At 45.5% G+C, this 18,158-nt stretch overlaps 1 protein-coding gene across 1 annotated transcript; it reads left to right on the top strand.

Annotated features, from left to right (window-relative positions):
- The first annotated feature begins 7,106 nt into the window (after positions 1-7,106).
- On the top strand, positions 7,107-16,593 carry LOC119237234 (cytochrome P450 4A6-like). Its single transcript, XM_037501361.2, has 12 exons — positions 7,107-7,331; positions 9,763-9,901; positions 10,495-10,539; positions 11,055-11,182; positions 12,112-12,233; positions 12,588-12,742; positions 12,956-13,062; positions 13,148-13,338; positions 13,434-13,567; positions 14,401-14,465; positions 14,595-14,671; positions 16,385-16,593. Exons 1-12 carry the CDS (start codon positions 7,137-7,139, stop codon positions 16,551-16,553), a joined length of 1,527 nt encoding a protein of 508 aa, XP_037357258.1. The 5' UTR covers positions 7,107-7,136; the 3' UTR covers positions 16,554-16,593.
- Positions 16,594-18,158: the final 1,565 nt, after the last annotated feature.

The raw sequence follows: 18,158 nt of genomic DNA, 5'->3' as shown, positions 1-18,158 counted from the left end.
TACAGGTTTTGGCTGCAGCTCTATTACATGAGGTATCAGAATAGTGGTCCCTGCTTTCTTCTCTATGGTATTAGTTTAAAATACCTTGTTCCCACCCCGTCTTGGCTTTAGTGTGTATTTATTTGTCTTTAGCTCTGAAATGAGACTCTTGTATGCATGATGTAGAGAAGTCATGCTTTTTTTTTTTTTTTTTTTTTTTTTTTTTTTTTACAATCTGTGAATCTATGGCATTAAATTGATGAGTTCAGACCATTAAGGTTTAGGGTGATTGTTGATATTTATGAGGCTTATTCATTGCCATCCTATCTTTTCGTTGATGGTTGTTTTCTCTATTATTTCTTCTGCATATGATCCTACCTGCTTTTTCATCTGGGCAACTTTACCTGTAGTTTTCACATTTCTTTATCTCTTCTTCTAAAGTGTCTCTAATCTAAATTTCAGTTTTCTGGGTTCTGTCAGAGTTGCCTCAAATTTTATATCTAAAACAGTCCTTTTTTGCTGATACCAAATCGTTGTTGCTTCACTATACAGATTCAGTCTTTTCATCCTCCCCTTTAAAGTTTTATTGTTGTCTCATATTATTCTTGTTTATACTCTGATTCTGTACTATTCTTCCTCATCTTGCCCAAGGTTCTGCCTACTTTGGTGGTGTTTTTGTTTTTGTTTTTTTTTTGCATGTAGAATAACTCCTTTCAACATTTTTTTGTAGTATACATCTAGTGATGGTAAGCTCCATTAGCTTTGTTTGTCTGGAAAGCCTCAGTGTTGGGCTTTCTGGCTGTTACAGATTAGAAGCATGTAGTTCAGTTGGGGTCTAAAACTCACCAGCTGTTCATGTTTGTGGACATCCCGGGTAGCCAGAGGCTAGCCCTCTGGTGGACCTTGGCAGCCTCCACAGAGGGAAATGGTAAGGAGGTGGAACATTGGTTTTGCAGCCTGTGAAGGAGTGAACAGTGCTTGCTCTGAAATAAAGGGAGAAGAAGTAATGTAAATCTTTGTCTGAAATACTTGCGTTGCTACCAAGTCCTAGACTGAATTTATAGACTCCAACTTTCCATTCCAACCTTGCAGCTGATAATTTAAACAAATAAGAAAACAAAATTGAAGATACAGTGCAACCACTGGAAAAAAGCAACTAAGACAATACATGCCTAAGAAGAAAGGAATATTTGAACACAAGATGGAAGAACTGAAAGAGAAGTTCAGAGACGATTCTAAGGGACACAAAATGAGGATCTAATAGACAAAGATTGTAGATTATCATCATAAAAAGTTTCATGGAGATCTGTAAAGGAAGGAAACAATAGGGCAGTTTTGGGATCTCAGAAAAGATTCAGGAACAAAAAGGGCTCTTCACTGAAGAAGTGAAAGATATTTTTAAAAAAACATGTTTAAAAAGAAAGATATTGAATGAAATAAGAACAAATATGGAAAGTGTATTAAGTAGCCTAAAACTGGCAGAAGGGAGATTTTCTTCTGCCAAATGTACTATGACTACAAATGATACAAATGTACTATGACTCACATGGAAGAAGAGAGAAATAAGATTTAGAGATAATGAAGAAACCCTATGAGAAACATCGGACTCCATTAGAAGAGAAAACAAGGATTATGGATATTATTATAGAAGATGGAGAGACAGAGAAGGGAGAAGAGACCCAATTCAAATAAATAATAGCTGAAATGTTCTTAAACATATCATCAGAATTAAGCATAGATGTCTAGGAAGCTGAAAGAAAACCCAAATTTCTAAATGCAAAATGATCTTCAATAAGAGACATCATTGTTACATTATCAAAAGGCAAAGTTAAAAAAAATATTAAACGCTGCTAAAGAAAAGAAAATGTAACAAACAGAGAGGCAACCTGATTAGTCTTCAGCAGATTTCTCAGCAGATACTCTCAAGGATAGCAGAGAGTAGAATTGCATCCAGCATCTTGAGCCCCCGGCCTCCTTTGTGTGCTTGGGCTGCCTGGCCATTACAGTTTAGGAGCATGTAGTTAAGGACAGGGACCTGCCGGCTGTTCATGTATGGGGACCTCCAGGGTCTCCCGGGGCAGGATCATTGGTTGACATTGGCAGCCTCCAGCCTAGACAGGAGCTAGCCTTTGGGTCCACGTGGCAGCCTCCAGGCTGCATCCAGGCCCAGCCTACTGGTAAACCTCAGCAGCCTCTAGGATGAACCAGGGCTGGCTGCACCTCGACCAAGGCCTACTTCTGGTTGGCCTCTGCAGCCTGCAGGCTAAGGCCAGTGCTGGCTTGCTGGTCAACCTCCACTGCCTTCAGGCTGCGCCCAGGGGCTTCTAGCTCCTTGAGCTCCAGGCCTCTGTTGTATGCTGGAGCTTCCCAGCCCTTATAGTTTAGGAGCATGTAGTTCAGTTACAGTCTAAGACTCACAGCTGTTGATGTGACCTCCAGGATTGCCAGGGACAACTCTCTAATTGACCTCAGCAGTCTTCTATGTAGCCCAGGTTTGGCCTTCTGGTTGACCTTGGCAGCCTCTAGGCTGCACCAAGTACCAGCCTACTGATAAGCCTTAGTAGTATCCAGGCTGAGCCAGGGCCGCTACCTTGGTACCCTCCAGCCTGAGTTCAGGTTCGGCCAGTTTTTAATCCTGGCAACCTCCAAGCTGAGACTGTGCCATCTTTCTGGTCGACCTTGGCCTCCAGGCTAAGGCCGGTCATGGCTTGCTGATCAACCTCAGCAGCCTCCAGGATGAACCCAATCCAGGCTACTGGTAAACCTCAGCAGCCTTCAAGTTGAACTTTAGCCAGGTGCTCTCTGTGGTACGTAACACATCTCTATCTATGATCTCCCTCCAGGGAGTTGGAGGATGCCCCATTTTCAGAACTGCCAACATCCATATTTTCTGAATCAGAACCAATGGTCCCAACCCCTCTGTGCCCATAGGGCTGCATCCCCCATCTCTGGAGACTATCCTGCATTATCCACTGGACCCTGAAAATTAAATTTTTTGTATCCTCATAACAGGGAGGCAGAGTTTAACTTGACACACACATAGAATAAGGCCACAAGAAGACAGGTTAGAGACAGATTTGAAGATGCTGACTTTGAAGAAAGGCGCAGTAAGTAAAAAAAAAAAAAAAAAAAAAACCAAGGATTTCTAGCAGCCAGTACCTTGATCTTGGCCCAGTGATACTGACTTCAGACTCTGGCCATCAAAACTTCAAGACTAAATTTATAGTGTTTTAATTGACCAAGTGTCTGGTTAATTTTTATACTTGTCCCACAAACTAATGTAGAAAGGATCGTAATCCATTTTCTGAATAGCTCACAGAAATAATCTTTCATTCACTCAAAAACATGTACCTTTTAAATTCATATTTTAGGTTGAAATAAACGAGTATAATAAATATGACAAAGGGCATAATGAGGGAAGGAATAGTAGATTTAGGCCATCCAAGGAAAAGAAAACGAACAAATAAAGAGGTTTTGGAACTGATTAGGAGTTCACTACATGCAATTTTAGAAAAAAGGAATCAGATTGATAAATACAAAGATATAACAAATGAAAGAGCAAGGGATGAAGACACGTTACCTTCCAATCACCACTGCTCTCTTTTTATTTCATGATTATCTCCTTCAAAATTATATCCAAGAGCCATAATTCAAAAGTAAAAACAAATATATTTCAGGAAAAACTGGAAAAGCAGCCTGCCATATGGCCCCATAACTTGCTAACCTGTTGCCTCACCCACCAAACCTCTTACTCCAGCACCTACAGCTTTGTCCTAACTTGTGACGTGTGATTTATTACACAACCCATGGGACCAGTGTTCTTTGCTCCTTCTCCTAAATACCAGGTTCCTGTCCAAACTCAAGGGCAGGGTCATGTAACTGATAATGCAGTTCTTCTATTCTTTCCCTAGTTTGGTAGTTAATTTTCACCTCTCTCAAATGCCTGCCCCAGGGACTCTTGGACCCTGACTCTTAACATACTTGGATCAGCATCAGCTTTTCACCCATAGTGCAAAGGCAGTAAAAGAAAGAGCTTTGAAGTTACAGAGTTTGGGTTTGAATTTTGCTTGTAAATCTATCTTCCTCTCTAAATCCTCATTTTTCTCTACATACATGGGTTCACAATGTTTGCTAATAGCTAATGCTTGTTGAGTACTACATGTTCTAGGTACTGAACAAAAATTTCATCCTTTTTTTTTTCTCCCAACAGTTCTACTAACAGATTTTTTTTTTTTTTTTTTTTTTTTACAAATCCTCATATTCTGTGTAAAAAACTGAGTACAAAGATGTTCACTCTTGCCCAGGTGAGCTTGTTGGTAAGAGGTTGCACCAGGATTCAAGTCAAAAAAAGCAGGATCCAGAGACCTTGCTATTGACCATTAAGGCAAAGAGGTGATTATTAGGTTGAGCCTCCAGTCCATATATGGTGACCCCCAAATATTTAAGGGGAGCATTTCACATTCAATCTAATTGATCTACTGTTATCAAGCAGCAGAAGTGTCTTTCAGATTATCAGCTCCCCATGTGGAGGGAAACATGAGCCTCACTCTCCAGGGCAGCTTCTGTAAGAAGGTGTCAGGTAAACCAAGTGACTATCACCCATTGCAAATGACGTCTATGGAAAATTTCTAATGATATGAGAAATTATACAATAAAGTGACCAAAGCAGAACACAGAATTGAATAATAGTGGTTCAATGCTTACAACAATTGTGCTTGCAATGGTCAGCATTTGTTAATCGGCAACAGCTTTCCTTGTATTAGGTGTACATAAACCCCAAGCAATGAGGATTCCCTGTCCAGACCCCTCCCATGGGACACACAGTGCTTACTGTGCCCTGTAAATCCTTGCTGATTTCATGAATAAATGGATCAATGAATGAATGGATCTATGAGAAGAAAACTTTAGACCTTAGATCACCATCTATAATGGACCAGATTTGATTCTGAGTGCCATTTTAAAAGGAAATGAATAATTTTATTTTAAATGCCTCCTGGTTCCTGTTTTTGGCAACAGAAAAGTAGAGGAGAGTGGCAGTGAACCCAAGGTGGCACCTGGAAGAGATCAGTTCTGTGACTCAATCACCGCTGGAAATTCTTGTATTTTGGGGTTTGATAAAGTTGGGTTTCATTCATCATAACTTGTTTATTTTCTACAAACTACAAAGATTGTACCACCTAAGCAATGTGTTTAAGACTAAATATTAGACCGTATTTCCCATCTAAGAGAAGTCACGGAACTATCACGATTACTTGTGAGTAAGGACATTCTGTACCTCATTTTCCACTTGGAGTGAGAAGAGGTGGGGCAGGGAGGTTTCCTACTCAGTACCCTGCATGGAGCTGGCAAAAGTAAAGGTTCCCCAAATGTCTCTCATAATTTATGTAGCAATTGAGCTTTCCAAAGCACAAGTGCAATTCAATGCACTAGGTATATTAACCTTATTTTACAAGCAAGAAAACTAAGACCCAGAGATGATAATGGACTTTCTCATGGTCACACAGCAGGAAAGTCTCAGTGTTTGGACAACCACCTCAAATTTCTAACTCCAGTTTCTAGTACCTGCCGGCAACTCAAGGTGGCAAAACAAATGTGTCATCACTCAAGAGAAAGGAAGAATGTTCCTCTCCCATCCAAGAACACAGAGTATCTTCCCATTTATCTGTGCTTTCTTATATTTTTTTAACAATGTCTTATAGTGTCTAGTGTTCAGGTATTTTATGTCCTTTGTTAAATTTACCCTAAGTATTTTTCCTTTTTTTTTTTTAAGATTTATTTATTTATGTATATAAGAACTGGGGTATGGAGGGGTGAGAGGATTCACCAGAGACAGAGTAGGGAACAGAACAGGCAGATTGACTGAAATACACTGCTGAGGGAAGCAGCCGGCAAGTCAGGAGGGGTCTGCTGTGCCATTGGGTCACCTCCCTGGTGGAGGATTGAACTCGTGCTGCAGTGGCTGCGGATAGCTTCATAGTGCTGCGTCTTAACCCCTTGCGCCACCAGGGAGGCCCCAGTAATTTTTCTTTTTGATGTGATTGTAATTAGGATTGTGTTCTTCATTTCTCTTTCTTACAGATTATTGTTTGTGAAGAGCAACGCAACAGATTTTGCTTATTGACTTTGTAAAGTGACTCCTATCACTTTACTTTACTCAACTCGCTTATCCTGTTTAACAGGTTTTGAGTGGAGTCTTTAGGGCTTTTGGGTATATTATCATGTCATCTGCAAAAATGGCAGTTGTACTTCTTCCTTCCTTATTTGGGTCCCTGCTATTTTATTTTCTTGTCTACTATATGTCCACACTGTGAAAGCTTTAATAATATAATCATCTGTTACAGAATGAAAGAGAACTAGCAAAATTCTGCTGCTAAATCTTTAGGAGTTCCATGAAATTGTTGTATCTTTCAAAGTTGATAAAAGAAAGGGCTAGTGGAAAATATCACAACTAAGATTATGTAAAATTATTGAAATTCTCATGTATTTGAATGGAGAAGGAATCCTGCTTATAGATACTGCAAAACCAGTCTCTCAAATGTCACATAGAATGGTGCTTGAAAGGCTGGTGCATTCACATCTCTTCATTCATACCACAGTCAGTCAGTTAACAGAAAGAAAATAATTTTCATTATCACTTAATATATAGTTCAAAGAGGTTGCTAATGGTAAACACAATAGTATTATAATAAGACATATTTAAAGACTTGGTTGATATGAGGCTGTGAATAAACATATAAAAATGAGAATTCTATTATATCATATAATCAAAGAAATGCTACTGAATAAAAATGACGATAAAATGGCTACATTAAGTGGAATGTGGATTACTTAAAATCTGCGTTCATATCTGCTTTGTTTACCACTGTGCTCACACTGCCTGGTACATTGCAGGTGCTCACTGAATGATTGCTGAAGAAACTGGTAAGAATAAAGTTAATGTGTACACAGTCAATGTCAGCTGAGAAAGCTATTACCCTAGTGTTCCAAGGTGGATGACCCACCTCTGCTGACTGTCCTGAGTTCTGCCCTCACCAATCACCAACACCCTCCAGTGTGGGCGGAGCAATCCTTCACTGAGGGAGTACTTATGTGACTGTGATGGACAGGGGTGGTGAGGGACACACCAGTACAGTCAGCCACCCAGAAGCTGCTGCACCATGAGTGCTTCTGTGCTGAGCCCCATCAGACCCCTGGCCAGTGTGTCTGGGCTCCTGCAAGTGGCTTCCCTGCTCAGCCTGGTCCTGCTGCTGATCAAGGCCGCCCAGCTCTACCTGCACAGGCAGTGGCTGCTCAAAGCCCTCCAGCAGTTCCCGTGCCCGCCCTCTCACTGGCTCTTTGGACACTCCAAGGAGGTAGGAAGGGGGTGGGGGTAGTGGGAGGGCAGAGAGGGCTAGGTTCTTAGGGCATGGTCAAGGTCAGCAAGTTACTGGACCAAGCCTTGCTGTGGGACCTTCATGTGGCCTCGAGGGAAAGCCCAGCTCACCTCTCAGGTCTTAGCTCTTCACATTGAATGGTCTTGCCCATCTATGTAATCTGACAAAGCCCAGCCCAAATCATCTTCTCCAGGTTGTGCTTCTGGGTCTCTCAGGATACAGGGGACACTTCTTACCCCTGCATGGTCTCTCCTGGAGCAGCGCCACCCTGCCCCAGCTCCTTTTGTCTGCAGTGTCCCAGCTGTGAGCTCTTCCAGGAGAGACGCCTCTGATCCAGCTGTTAACCCAAAAGTCTTCGTGAATGATGCCTCCTTGAATGAGGGCCCAAGGGCGGCCCTCTGTTCACTCTGAGTCCCATGTTCAATCTGAGTCAGGTCCCTTCTGCAGAGGCTTGGGCTTCCTTCCATCACATATTAATTATCGCCTCTTGTCCTACTTTTTACTTATTTATTATTATTATTATTACTTAATTTTTATATATTTTTTACATCATTTTTTCATTTTTGCACAATGTATGCATTTTCATCTTGGTTATAGTCCCCATACACTTCCCACCACCTTTGTTTTGATCCTACTCCCTCCTCACCCCCACCCCCATAGTGTGTCTCTGGTTTACAGCTGCTTGTTGATTTTGATTTTGATTTTTTACTTTATTATAATTAGTCATTTTCCTGGTCCCTTATTTAGGTTTTCTAAATTCCTGCTATGAGTGAGACCATCCGGTATTTTTCTTTTTCTTTCTGGCTTATTTCGCTGACCATGATCCCTTCCAGCTCCATCCATGTTGCTGCAAATTGCATGAGTTTATCTTTGTCCTGCTTCTTAATCTTTCTTTCATACCAACCAGACCAGAAGCTCCACACAGGTGAGGGTCTGTACCATACCCTGCCTCAGTGTTGGACCCAGAGCTTGGCACATGGTGGGTGCTCGCGGACTGGGTACTGACTGAGGGAACCTGTCCTCATTTGGCGAAGTTGTCTCAGAGCTGGTCTATCCTGGTGTCAGAAGGACACACAAAGCTTGGAGACTGCAAAGCAGGGGGCTGCCTTGAGTTACATGTAACAGCTGGAACAAAGAAGAGTTGACTAAATGGAATGTGTCTAGAGCCGATTGTTTCTGAGAATTCCAAAGACAGTAAATTAAATCTGAGTCTTGAAAGTTGAAGGGAGGCATCTGCTTGTGCTGAAGAAGGGGCACCACAGCTGGATGAGGAGTTGTGTTCTGGCGAAGGGAGAGCAGGCCTAGCTGGGGCAGAGCAGCAGCGTCTGTGGGGTGGGGCAGGGGCCCTGGGGCTGCCAGCTCAGCAGGAGCAGGGAAGACAAGGTAGGCACAGGCTTTTGTGCTCCACCTTCAGGAGTTTTGCTTTTTTTATGTCTACTGCAGGCCATGGGAGCTCACAAAGCTTCTTTGGGATTAGTAAGGGAAAATGAGACAGAAAATCCCAATTCCAAAATCAGACCTCAACACCATTCTCATAGGTGTTCGTCCAGACTTTGTCTTAAAATATGTACATATAAAGTATGTAAAATACATATATAATTTAGTATTTAATTTACTTTCATTAATCACATATATCTCAAAACCATTTTATATTAACTAATATTTATACATTTGTTGGACAATTTAAAAACATGCTAAACTAATGTGGGAAATTACCATCAATATATAAATTTCTGTTTCTATATTAATAGATAGAATCCACTTTATTCTCTAACAAAATTATACGATGAACCTGCTTCCCAGTCATACAGTGCCATACATATGTTACTTCACTGTTGCCTAATGATTCCCAATATTTGTACACTGTGACGTCAATCCCTGATTAAGTTTTTTTTTTTTTTTTTTTTTTTATAGAGGCATGCTTTATTTATTTGTTTGCTGGTTTGTTTGTTTTGTTTATACATGCACTGGGTACAGTCAGAAGCGCGGGAGGGTGAGAGAATTCACCAGAGCCAGAGCGGGGAGCAGAGCAGGCAGAAGGACCGAAGTACACTGCTGAGGGGAGCAGCGGGCGGCAGGAGAAGTCTGCACGCCATGTGGGACCCTCCTCCGGTGGCCGGGGAGCAGCCGGGGATCGAACCGGCGCCGCAGAGGCCGCGGGCAGCTTCGCAACCCAGCGCTCAACCGCTGCGCCACCGGGGAGGCCCCCTGATTAAGTTTTAATACCAGTTTTGTGTGAAGGCCTTCGGTCAAGTCTTGTACAACCAGGAGTCTGGACTAGAGTCCAGGTTGAAGAAATACTAATGAACTTTTAGGTTTTGTGATATCTGGAACTATTTCCCTGTGACTATCCTGCCTTCAACCCATCCACGCATGAAAAAAATCTTTAATGTTTTTCCTTTGGTGACAGTTCCAAAAAAATGAGCTACAACAAATACTGAAAAGGGTGGAGAAATTCCCGAATGCCTGTCCTCGCTGGCTCTGGGGAACAAGTGCCCAATTCGTGGTGTACGACCCTGACTACATGAAAGTGATTCTCGGGAGGTCAGGTGAGAGCACGTTATTTACCCTGGCAGGAGCAGCTCTTCCCCTGGGGGGCACGGTCTGTGAGCCTCCAGAAGTGACTGCAGATTGCTGCCTAATACTGAACTTCAACTACCATTTTTACTCCAAGTGAACACTGAAATAGAGGCCTGGAACAAATTTCTTTTTTATCCAAATGCCTAATGAATTGTTAGGTAAATCACCCCAGATATGAAGATCATTTCCTGCCCACACTGACTTGGGTTTGGCACATCTAATTGCTGCCTGACCGAAGTCAAGGGATGCCTAAGTCACCTTAAATTGTAGAGAATCTCAGGTTTCCAGCACATTCTTTGGCATTGAGAACAGAGATGTTTCTTGCAAATCCACCATCCCAATGCCATGGGGAGCTGATGCTGGAAATTGAGTCTGGCTTCCTGAGTCCAGTGACTCTCAGGAGAGAAAGTCAGGATGGGAAAAGGAGGCAAGTGAGAGGCCTGAGGCAAGCACCAGTTGACAATCCTCAGGAAGGAATGGAGCCCATGGTCTGACCACGGCTCCTCGTGGGTCACCTATTTGGTATCCTCTAATTTGCTTTCTTACTATTCTTTCCTTTCAGACCCCAAAGCTAAAGGTTCCTACAATTTAGCAGCTCCCTGGATTGGTGAGTACAACAACTGGGACTGAGTACAACAACCAATCCCTGGGATTGGTGAGTACAACAACTGAGATCCATTTGCCAGGTAGGCCTGCCAAGAACTATCTGTTTGGCACAGAGAACAGCAGGTGACAGTTCCATGTCAGCACCTTCAAGACTGAATCAAGCCTTACTTTTCTAATAAGCCCTCACCCCTACCTGCTGGGGCTGAGGGCCTCCTGCACAGCTTCCTCCCTCACTTCTCAGCCCTCTCCAGCCTCTCAGCCCCACTTTCATTCACCTGCTTCTGTGACCTGCCCCCTGACCCTTCCACCTTTATCTCATAGCTTCTTAACCACATTCCAAGTGCCTGTCACTTGTTAAAATCACTTTCTGGAAATGCATTGGGCTGTCCTGTCTTTCTGCATGAAGTACTTCTTGTGATATCCTAGTTTCCCCCCAAATTATGGCCAGTGTCCTCTCTGATGCTGTCTAACTCCCCAGCCCCACCAGCCCAATACCCCCATCCTTCTCTGGTGCAGGGTACGGTCTGCTCCTGCTGAACGGGCAGCCGTGGTTCCAGCACCGGCGGATGCTGACCCCAGCCTTCCACTATGACATCCTGAAGCCCTACGTGGGGCTCGTGGCCGACTCTGTGCGAGTGATGTTGGTAAGTCTGTCCTCTCTCCCGGCCATCCACACAGCACAACCCAGACTCCACCCTCACACGTGTGCGTCCTCGGATGCCCAGACACAGCCGCCCAGAGGACGCTCTCAGGACACGCTCCCTAACTAGCGAGGGCAGCAGGTGCCAGGGCCAACCTTCATCCCACTGGCTATATCCTACTGGAGAGAGAGCCACAGTGGAGAGCAGGTCCTTTTCCCACATCTCCGTCCCCAACCCCCATGGACAGGAGTGCCCATCCCCTGAGCCGCAGGATGTGCCCCCCTAGGCTGGCCCATATGGGCAGCTTCCATGCAGGGCTCACATCCCAGAATGCTGAGCCTCTGGTGCTGGCCTGGCGCTCGGAGCTCCTCCAAGGACTGGAAGCCCCAGTTCCTGAGGAGACGGAGACCAATCTGCATCTAGTGCTGCTCCTGCCTCTGCCTCACCTCTCTCAGGACTCCACTCCTCACCCTACTCCGCTCAACTAACATTGCATGACAAAAGGAACTGATGTCCCTCATGTCCCTGCCTTAGGAGACCAGGACTGGCCCTTATGCTTTCTCTGGCTTTGGCTAATCTCTTGTGACCTCTGCTGTCCTTCTGGTCAAGTTCACGTCTCAGGCCTAAGAATATTCACCTATGAACCTGAGGAACGATGTTTCTTTCTGCATCACATGATCATAATCATAGCTTGGTCATAAAATTCAGAAAAGTCAGAAAAGTCAGAAAATTGGGGTGGACAATTCAATATAAAATGAAAATTTCTCAGAAAATACCATTTCAAGAAAACACTTACTTTATATTTATAACTTGTTAAAAACTATCTAAAAAAGTGAGGAAATTGCATGTGAATAATTAGAGACAGGGAGAGCCCAGCCCCACAGCCGAGGCCTCTGTGCAGTGGAGGAGGGTCCATGTCCCCTGCCCCACAGGACAAATGGCAGCAGCTCAGCGGCCCGAACCCATTTGAGATCTTCGAGCCCATCTCCTATATGACCCTGGACAGCATCATGAAGTGCGCCTTCAGCCACCAGGGCAGCGTGCAGACAGACGGGTCAGTGGGGATCCTCCAATGTGGGTCCTTGTTCTTACCAACTGGTGTGGCCTCCGCCGACAGGCAGGCAGTTCGGGCAATGTGGGTCCACATGGGCACAAAAAGTGAGATTCTAATGATTGGGACAGACCAGGGGCAAATTCCAGCCCAGACCAACCTTCATTGTCCCCAGATCCTGACCCCTGGACAGGGAGAAGCTCATTCCCCTTGTAAGGTCCAGGGTGACAAAGCTGTACACATAAATGGCATGTGTCTTTGTCACTGCCCCACATGCTGAGGATACCCCCCCAGATCCCATCCCCCTCCAGGTTTGAGGGTGCTCCTCTTCAGTATCTTCTGCCTCCTCCCCCTCAGGAACTCCAAGTCCTACATCCAGGCCATTGACGACATAAAGAACCTGTTCGTTGCCCGACTGAGGAATGCTTTCCACCAGAACGACATCATCTACAGGCTAACCCCTGAAGGCCGCAAGTTCCACCAGGCCTGCCAGGTGGCCCATGAGCACACAGGTTGGTTCCAGCTGCTGGGCTGCCCCCTCCTTCATCAGGCTCATCCAAGGGCCTGGACCTAACGCATTAGCCAGGACCAGGCCTGATGCCCCTCAGTATACCAATGCTGGGTACACTCCTCGTGCAGTGTTGGGAATGGAGATCGTAGGTTACCAGCTTCCGTGCAGGGGTTACACCACACTGGAGATGTTTGAGCGAGAGTGTTCTGCACAGATGGTGTGATCCGGCAGAGGAAGGCTCACCTGCAGAAGGAGGGCGAGCTGGAAAAGATCAGCAAGAAGAGGCACTTGGATTTCCTGGACATCCTGCTCCGTGCCAGAGTGAGTGTGTGTAGGAGAGGTCTAGGCTTTGCCCAGACGCCCCCAGGAAGGAGCAAGCCCCCCAGTGTCACCTGGCCTTCCCCAGATGGAGAATGGGGACAGCTTGTCCGACGCGGACGTCCGGGCAGAAGTGGACACGTTCATGTTCGAGGGGCACGACACCACGGCCAGCGGCATCTCCTGGATCCTCTATGCGCTGGCCACCCACCCTGAGCACCAGCAGAGGTGCAGGGAGGAGCTGCAGGGCCTCCTGGGGGATGGCGCCTCCCTTAGCTGGTGAGTGCTCCAGAGGCGGCAGGGCCCTGCCCACTGAGAAGAGAGCCCCTGTGTGCCCAGGCTGTGCCTAAAATCTGAGGATGCATCACTTTCAGGGGCCACCTGGACCAGATGCCCTACACCACCATGTGCATCAAGGAGGCGCTGAGAATCTACCCACCAGTGCCGGGTATTAGCAGGGAGCTCAGCAAGCCGGTCACCTTCCCTGATGGACGCTCCTTACCTGAGGGTGAGATGGGCTACACCACTCCCTCAGCAACCCCTTGAGACACATGGATGAATAAAAATCCATGTGTCCTAGGGAACTCCTGCTTTCCCTGCATCTTCTTTATTCCTAAGGAATATCTATACTTACTTAATGAGCATGAGATGTGTGAATTGCATGGCTCAGGACTTGCTCCAGCAAAAGCTCCATCCTTAAATCTTAGCCCTAAATTTAGAAATAAAATTACAATTCCTTGTAAGATTGGGCGTGGGCGAACTGAAAATCAGAGAGCAGCTAGGAAGATGTGGTCCCCCCCATGGGCCCCAGGTAGATTGGGGAGGTCATGGGGTCCTCACACATGAGCCCATGGTCCAGGCTCTGAGCAGACATCAGGTGAGGCCAAGAACCAGACCTGTAGCGCAGCTGTGGGAGAAGGCCCTCCTCACCGCACCCCTACCAGGTCTAACCCCTGTCCTGAACATCCTGGCTGTGGGTCCCTCATCCTCTGAGCCTCTGGCACCTCATGTGAGCCATGGATGAGAGGACTTCCGGAGGGTGACTGTGGGAACTGAATCGTTTACTGCAAAGTCCCCAAATGCTCACGGAAGGGAGTGATAGTTGTGAGTTGTTGCCTCAGTGGAGCGTCCTGCTCTCTGCAGCTTCCCCTCCTGGCTACTCGCTTTCCTCCTGACTGCACACGTGTTGTGCCGTGTCTGCCCACCGCTCTGCCACAAGATCGTTTCACTCACATCATGGCCGTCCAGGCTCTGGGCTTTTGCTCATGCACGTGTCCCCTCCGGGTGGGGAACCAGGCCAACCCAGGGTGTCCTCACACTTCTCTCCTCCCTGCCCCACAGGAATCTTTGTGGCGCTCTCCATTTATGGGCTGCACCACAACCCTAATGTGTGGCCAAACCCTGAGGTACGTGGGCAGGCCGGGGTGTGGGGGCCTCTCCTGACCAAAGCTCTTCTGGCTCCCACTGGAGGCCACGCCCTGGTCAGGGGAGGAGGGGCTGTCCCTATGCCTGAGCCTGTTAAACTGTCTCTGCAGGTGTTTGACCCTTCCCGGTTTGCTCCTGGCGCTGCTCGGCACAGCCATGCTTTCCTGCCCTTCTCAGGAGGGTCCAGGTAGGCGGGCCTCTCCTTGCGGGCATGGAGCGTCTCAAGTGATGTCCTGATGGGGACTCCCCCATCGTGTGTGTGCTGGCTGCAGTGACCACCACAATATCAGCTCATCGGGAAGGGGCACTGATATGTGTGCAGGAGAAACGTGCCATTTCAGGCTGGGCCAAGGAGACTTAACCCACGTTCTTTCCCAAGGTCACACACAATTCACTGTCAGAGGCTGTTCAAAAATCACTGTATTCTCTTTAGCAGCATGACATTTAGAATTAGAATTTTTCATAAAAATTAAACCTCACATATTTATTTTCTCATGCAACGGTGATCTTAAAAACTGTTTTTTTCTCTGTCCTTCTTCTCAGCTCACCCACTGCCTGTTCCACAGATACCAATATATATCAAGCATCATGTGATAGAATTTCCAGCCACCCTCTCATGCTAACTGTTCAAGATATAGGAAAATGCTCACCGTAGCCATTTGGATAAGCTTTACACCTATTTCTCTTTTTTTTTTTTCCCAAAACCCAACACATTTATTAAAAACAGATATTCCAGTTAAGTTAAAATCCTGTAATCAGGATGGCCACAATTCCAGACACTCCGGAGCTTTACACCTATTTCTGTATTTTCTATTTTTGAAGTGTTCAGCAACAAAATATGGAGCATTTATATTTACATAAGAATGAAATTTAGGTACCTTTGGCCCAGAGAACACAGAATCCACATTGGAAAAAGTATACAAATATGGACTATGAATAATGTGACAGAAAATTATTAGAAACAATATGACAGAAAATTATATGTATGCATAACTTTTAAGGACTCTATTGTGATAAATAAAAAGAACACTAGAAATTGTTGATCTGGCCAAGTGTACTTCAAATGGCTCCTATGAACATCTAATTACCCTCAAGATACTGACTTCCATGTATTTTGTAAGCAGTTATGACAAAAATGTCTTTCATCAACCCAAACGTCTGTGTGTTTTTCTATTCTGTGTCAACAGTCACAGAAGTCTTTAGCTAATTGTGCTCCAGGATTGCTCTAAGATTTGGTTTCTTCCAGGGCTGAGGACTTTTTCTTAGTCATCAGCTGCATTGTGCCCCCACTAGAGGTCAGAGAGCACAAGGGACCCAATGCCTCTGTCAGAACTAATGTTTGCTTTTGCATTATTCATTTCCAGTAATTTTTTAAGTTTAAAAATTTATTTAAAATGGAAAGATTGTATTAAGCTTCTCTCTGGGTACCAAGTCTTATGCTGGGATTTGGGAACACAGATGAAAGATAGCACCTTGAATCTAAGAGTTCACAGTCAAGTAACAAATATCTCTACCCAAGGCAGACATTATTTGTTCTTCTTTCTTTCAATTACTCACTTACTCACTCACTCATAGATTAGATTGGTTGTAGCTCATGTTCCTGACACTGTACTGGACACTCACACTGATGTGTCCTGAATGAAATACTACCGATGGTGGGTTCCAGGGTGGAAGAAGGACAGTGTTACAGGGGGCAGGCCAGGTACCATCACAGTCAGGGGAGAGCGTGACCCCCCCACGTGGATAGAGTGTGTGCGACTCTAAGGATGAGGTTGGGGCTAGGTCACATGAAGGGGGACTGTGAATGCCTACTCCCAGGCCGACACTCAGTGGCCAATTCTCCTCAACTCAGAGTTTGGTTGGAATTCCTGTCTCATTTTGTTTTTCCATCCTCACCCAGGAACTGCATCGGGAAGCAGTTTGCTATGAATGAGATGAAGGTGGCCGTGGCCCTGACTCTGCTTCGCTTTGAGCTGGCGCCAGATCCCTCCAGGGTCCCTGTTCCAAACGCAAAAGTTGTGTTGAGGTCACAGAATGGAATCCACCTGCGCCTCACGAAGCTTCAGTAACCCTGTGGACATGGACCAACTCTGAGGGCCTCCCGCTGGCCATCCCATCTTGCCTCATCTGCTGCTGCTTCCGCCCATGCCCTGCTTTCTATGTGCCTACCTCTGGCACACCTATCTGCAGACTCTAATCAGTTTCTTACTCCGCTCCCTTGTTGCAGATGTCCTGTTTGCTGTCCACCTGTCTCCACCCTCCAGCATTTCAACTCTCCACTCTGACATGCTCTCTGTCCTAAGTCTATCTGTCCTCTCCCTGAATTTTTTCTTTCTTTCTTTTCTGTTCTACTCTGAACCTTTTTAAGTTTCCTCCTGCTGCTTTAACAAGTTACCACAAACTTAGTGATTTACAACAACACAGACTTTTAACACTAACACTTAAGAATCAGTAGTTGGAAATAGGTCTCACTGGGCCTCTCATATGTGTTACAGAGGTTCTCAGGGAATATATTTTTCTGTTTTTTCCAATTTCTAGAACTTTACTCTTAATGTCTTTCAGTGATTGGATTAGCTGCTCCCATATTACCAAGGAAATCTGATTCTCTTAAGTCAGCTGAATGGAGATGTTAGCCATCTCCAAATACAAGCATCTAGAACATTCTTTAACTGAGTAACTGGCTCCACACCCCACGCAACTTGACACATAAAACTGAACTCACAGTCCCCCTTGCGGCCTGGCTTCCACACACTTTCCCTTCAACTCCACCTTGTCTACAAATAAAGCCTTTAATACAGTCCCACGAGTGCCAAGTGTCTGCGCATCTGCAAGTTCACAGAGCTTCCTGGAGACAGTGACACACTGGAGGATGTCCCCCACCTCCCTGGCCCTGCACATTAGACGCTCTTCTTAACACAGCATGTTCCATGTGAAGGGGTTACAGAGGATCTAAAAATCTCTCTCTCACACACACACACATGCACCTAATCAAAACAACCTCCCGAGTGAAATGAGGGATACCATGCAGATAATTAGAGTCCTTATTTCTGCAACTGGTCATATGGCCACAGCCAAATTTATAACTACCTTCCTCTACCCCCATTCCATGCTTACTTTGTCCTCAAAGCACCTCAGATTTTGTGGTTCTTCACTCTTAAAGGACCAGGTCCATCACCCTGCCCCCAGATTGGGTCATGGCATTTTTCATGAACTTTAATGTCAGGGCACAGAGCACTCAGTGAAGTCCTCAGGTAACTCCTGTACTCCCCACTCTTCATCAGCTTGTTTGGGGAGGAAGCTACCATTCACCTTGATTATCTGGATCAACCCAGTGCAGCCACAGCTTTTGATTCAAAGGCATGAACCCTAAGTGGGCAGGTGGTAGTTGGACTTACACTTCAATGAATCACCATTATGTCTCCTGGTGGAAACATTCCCGCCTTTGGAACTAGATCTACTGGTCTACTGACAGCATGAGGTGGTTTTACCAGCAATGAAATGTTCCTAAGCAGATCAGCAGGGATAATAGTGAGTGGTAGCACTCCCTCTTCCATTTGTGATTTTTGGACTTGTGAATCCTGGCTGTGGAAGAATTAGCACCAAATACAGTCATGCATCACTTAAAGACAAGGATATTCTTGACTGTGCAGGTATCACCCTGTGCACTTCCATTA

Source organism: Talpa occidentalis, unplaced genomic scaffold (assembly GCF_014898055.3).
Source record: "Talpa occidentalis isolate TD23 unplaced genomic scaffold, MPIMG_talOcc4v2.1 talOcc4.9, whole genome shotgun sequence".
In the NCBI taxonomy this organism is placed as follows: Eukaryota; Metazoa; Chordata; class Mammalia; order Eulipotyphla; family Talpidae; genus Talpa; species Talpa occidentalis.
This window is presented reverse-complemented; position numbering and strand designations above follow the sequence as displayed.

Bases quoted from the DNA above. Each gene is read 5' to 3' on its own strand.
- LOC119237234 (XM_037501361.2), top strand. From the start codon at position 7,137: ATGAGTGCTTCTGTGCTGAGCCCCATCAGACCCCTGGCCAGTGTGTCT. The intron at 7,332-9,762 runs GTAGGAAGGGGG...CTTTGGTGACAG, and splicing joins TCTTTGGACACTCCAAGGAG to TTCCAAAAAAATGAGCTACA. The intron at 11,183-12,111 runs GTAAGTCTGTCC...CCTGCCCCACAG, and splicing joins ACTCTGTGCGAGTGATGTTG to GACAAATGGCAGCAGCTCAG.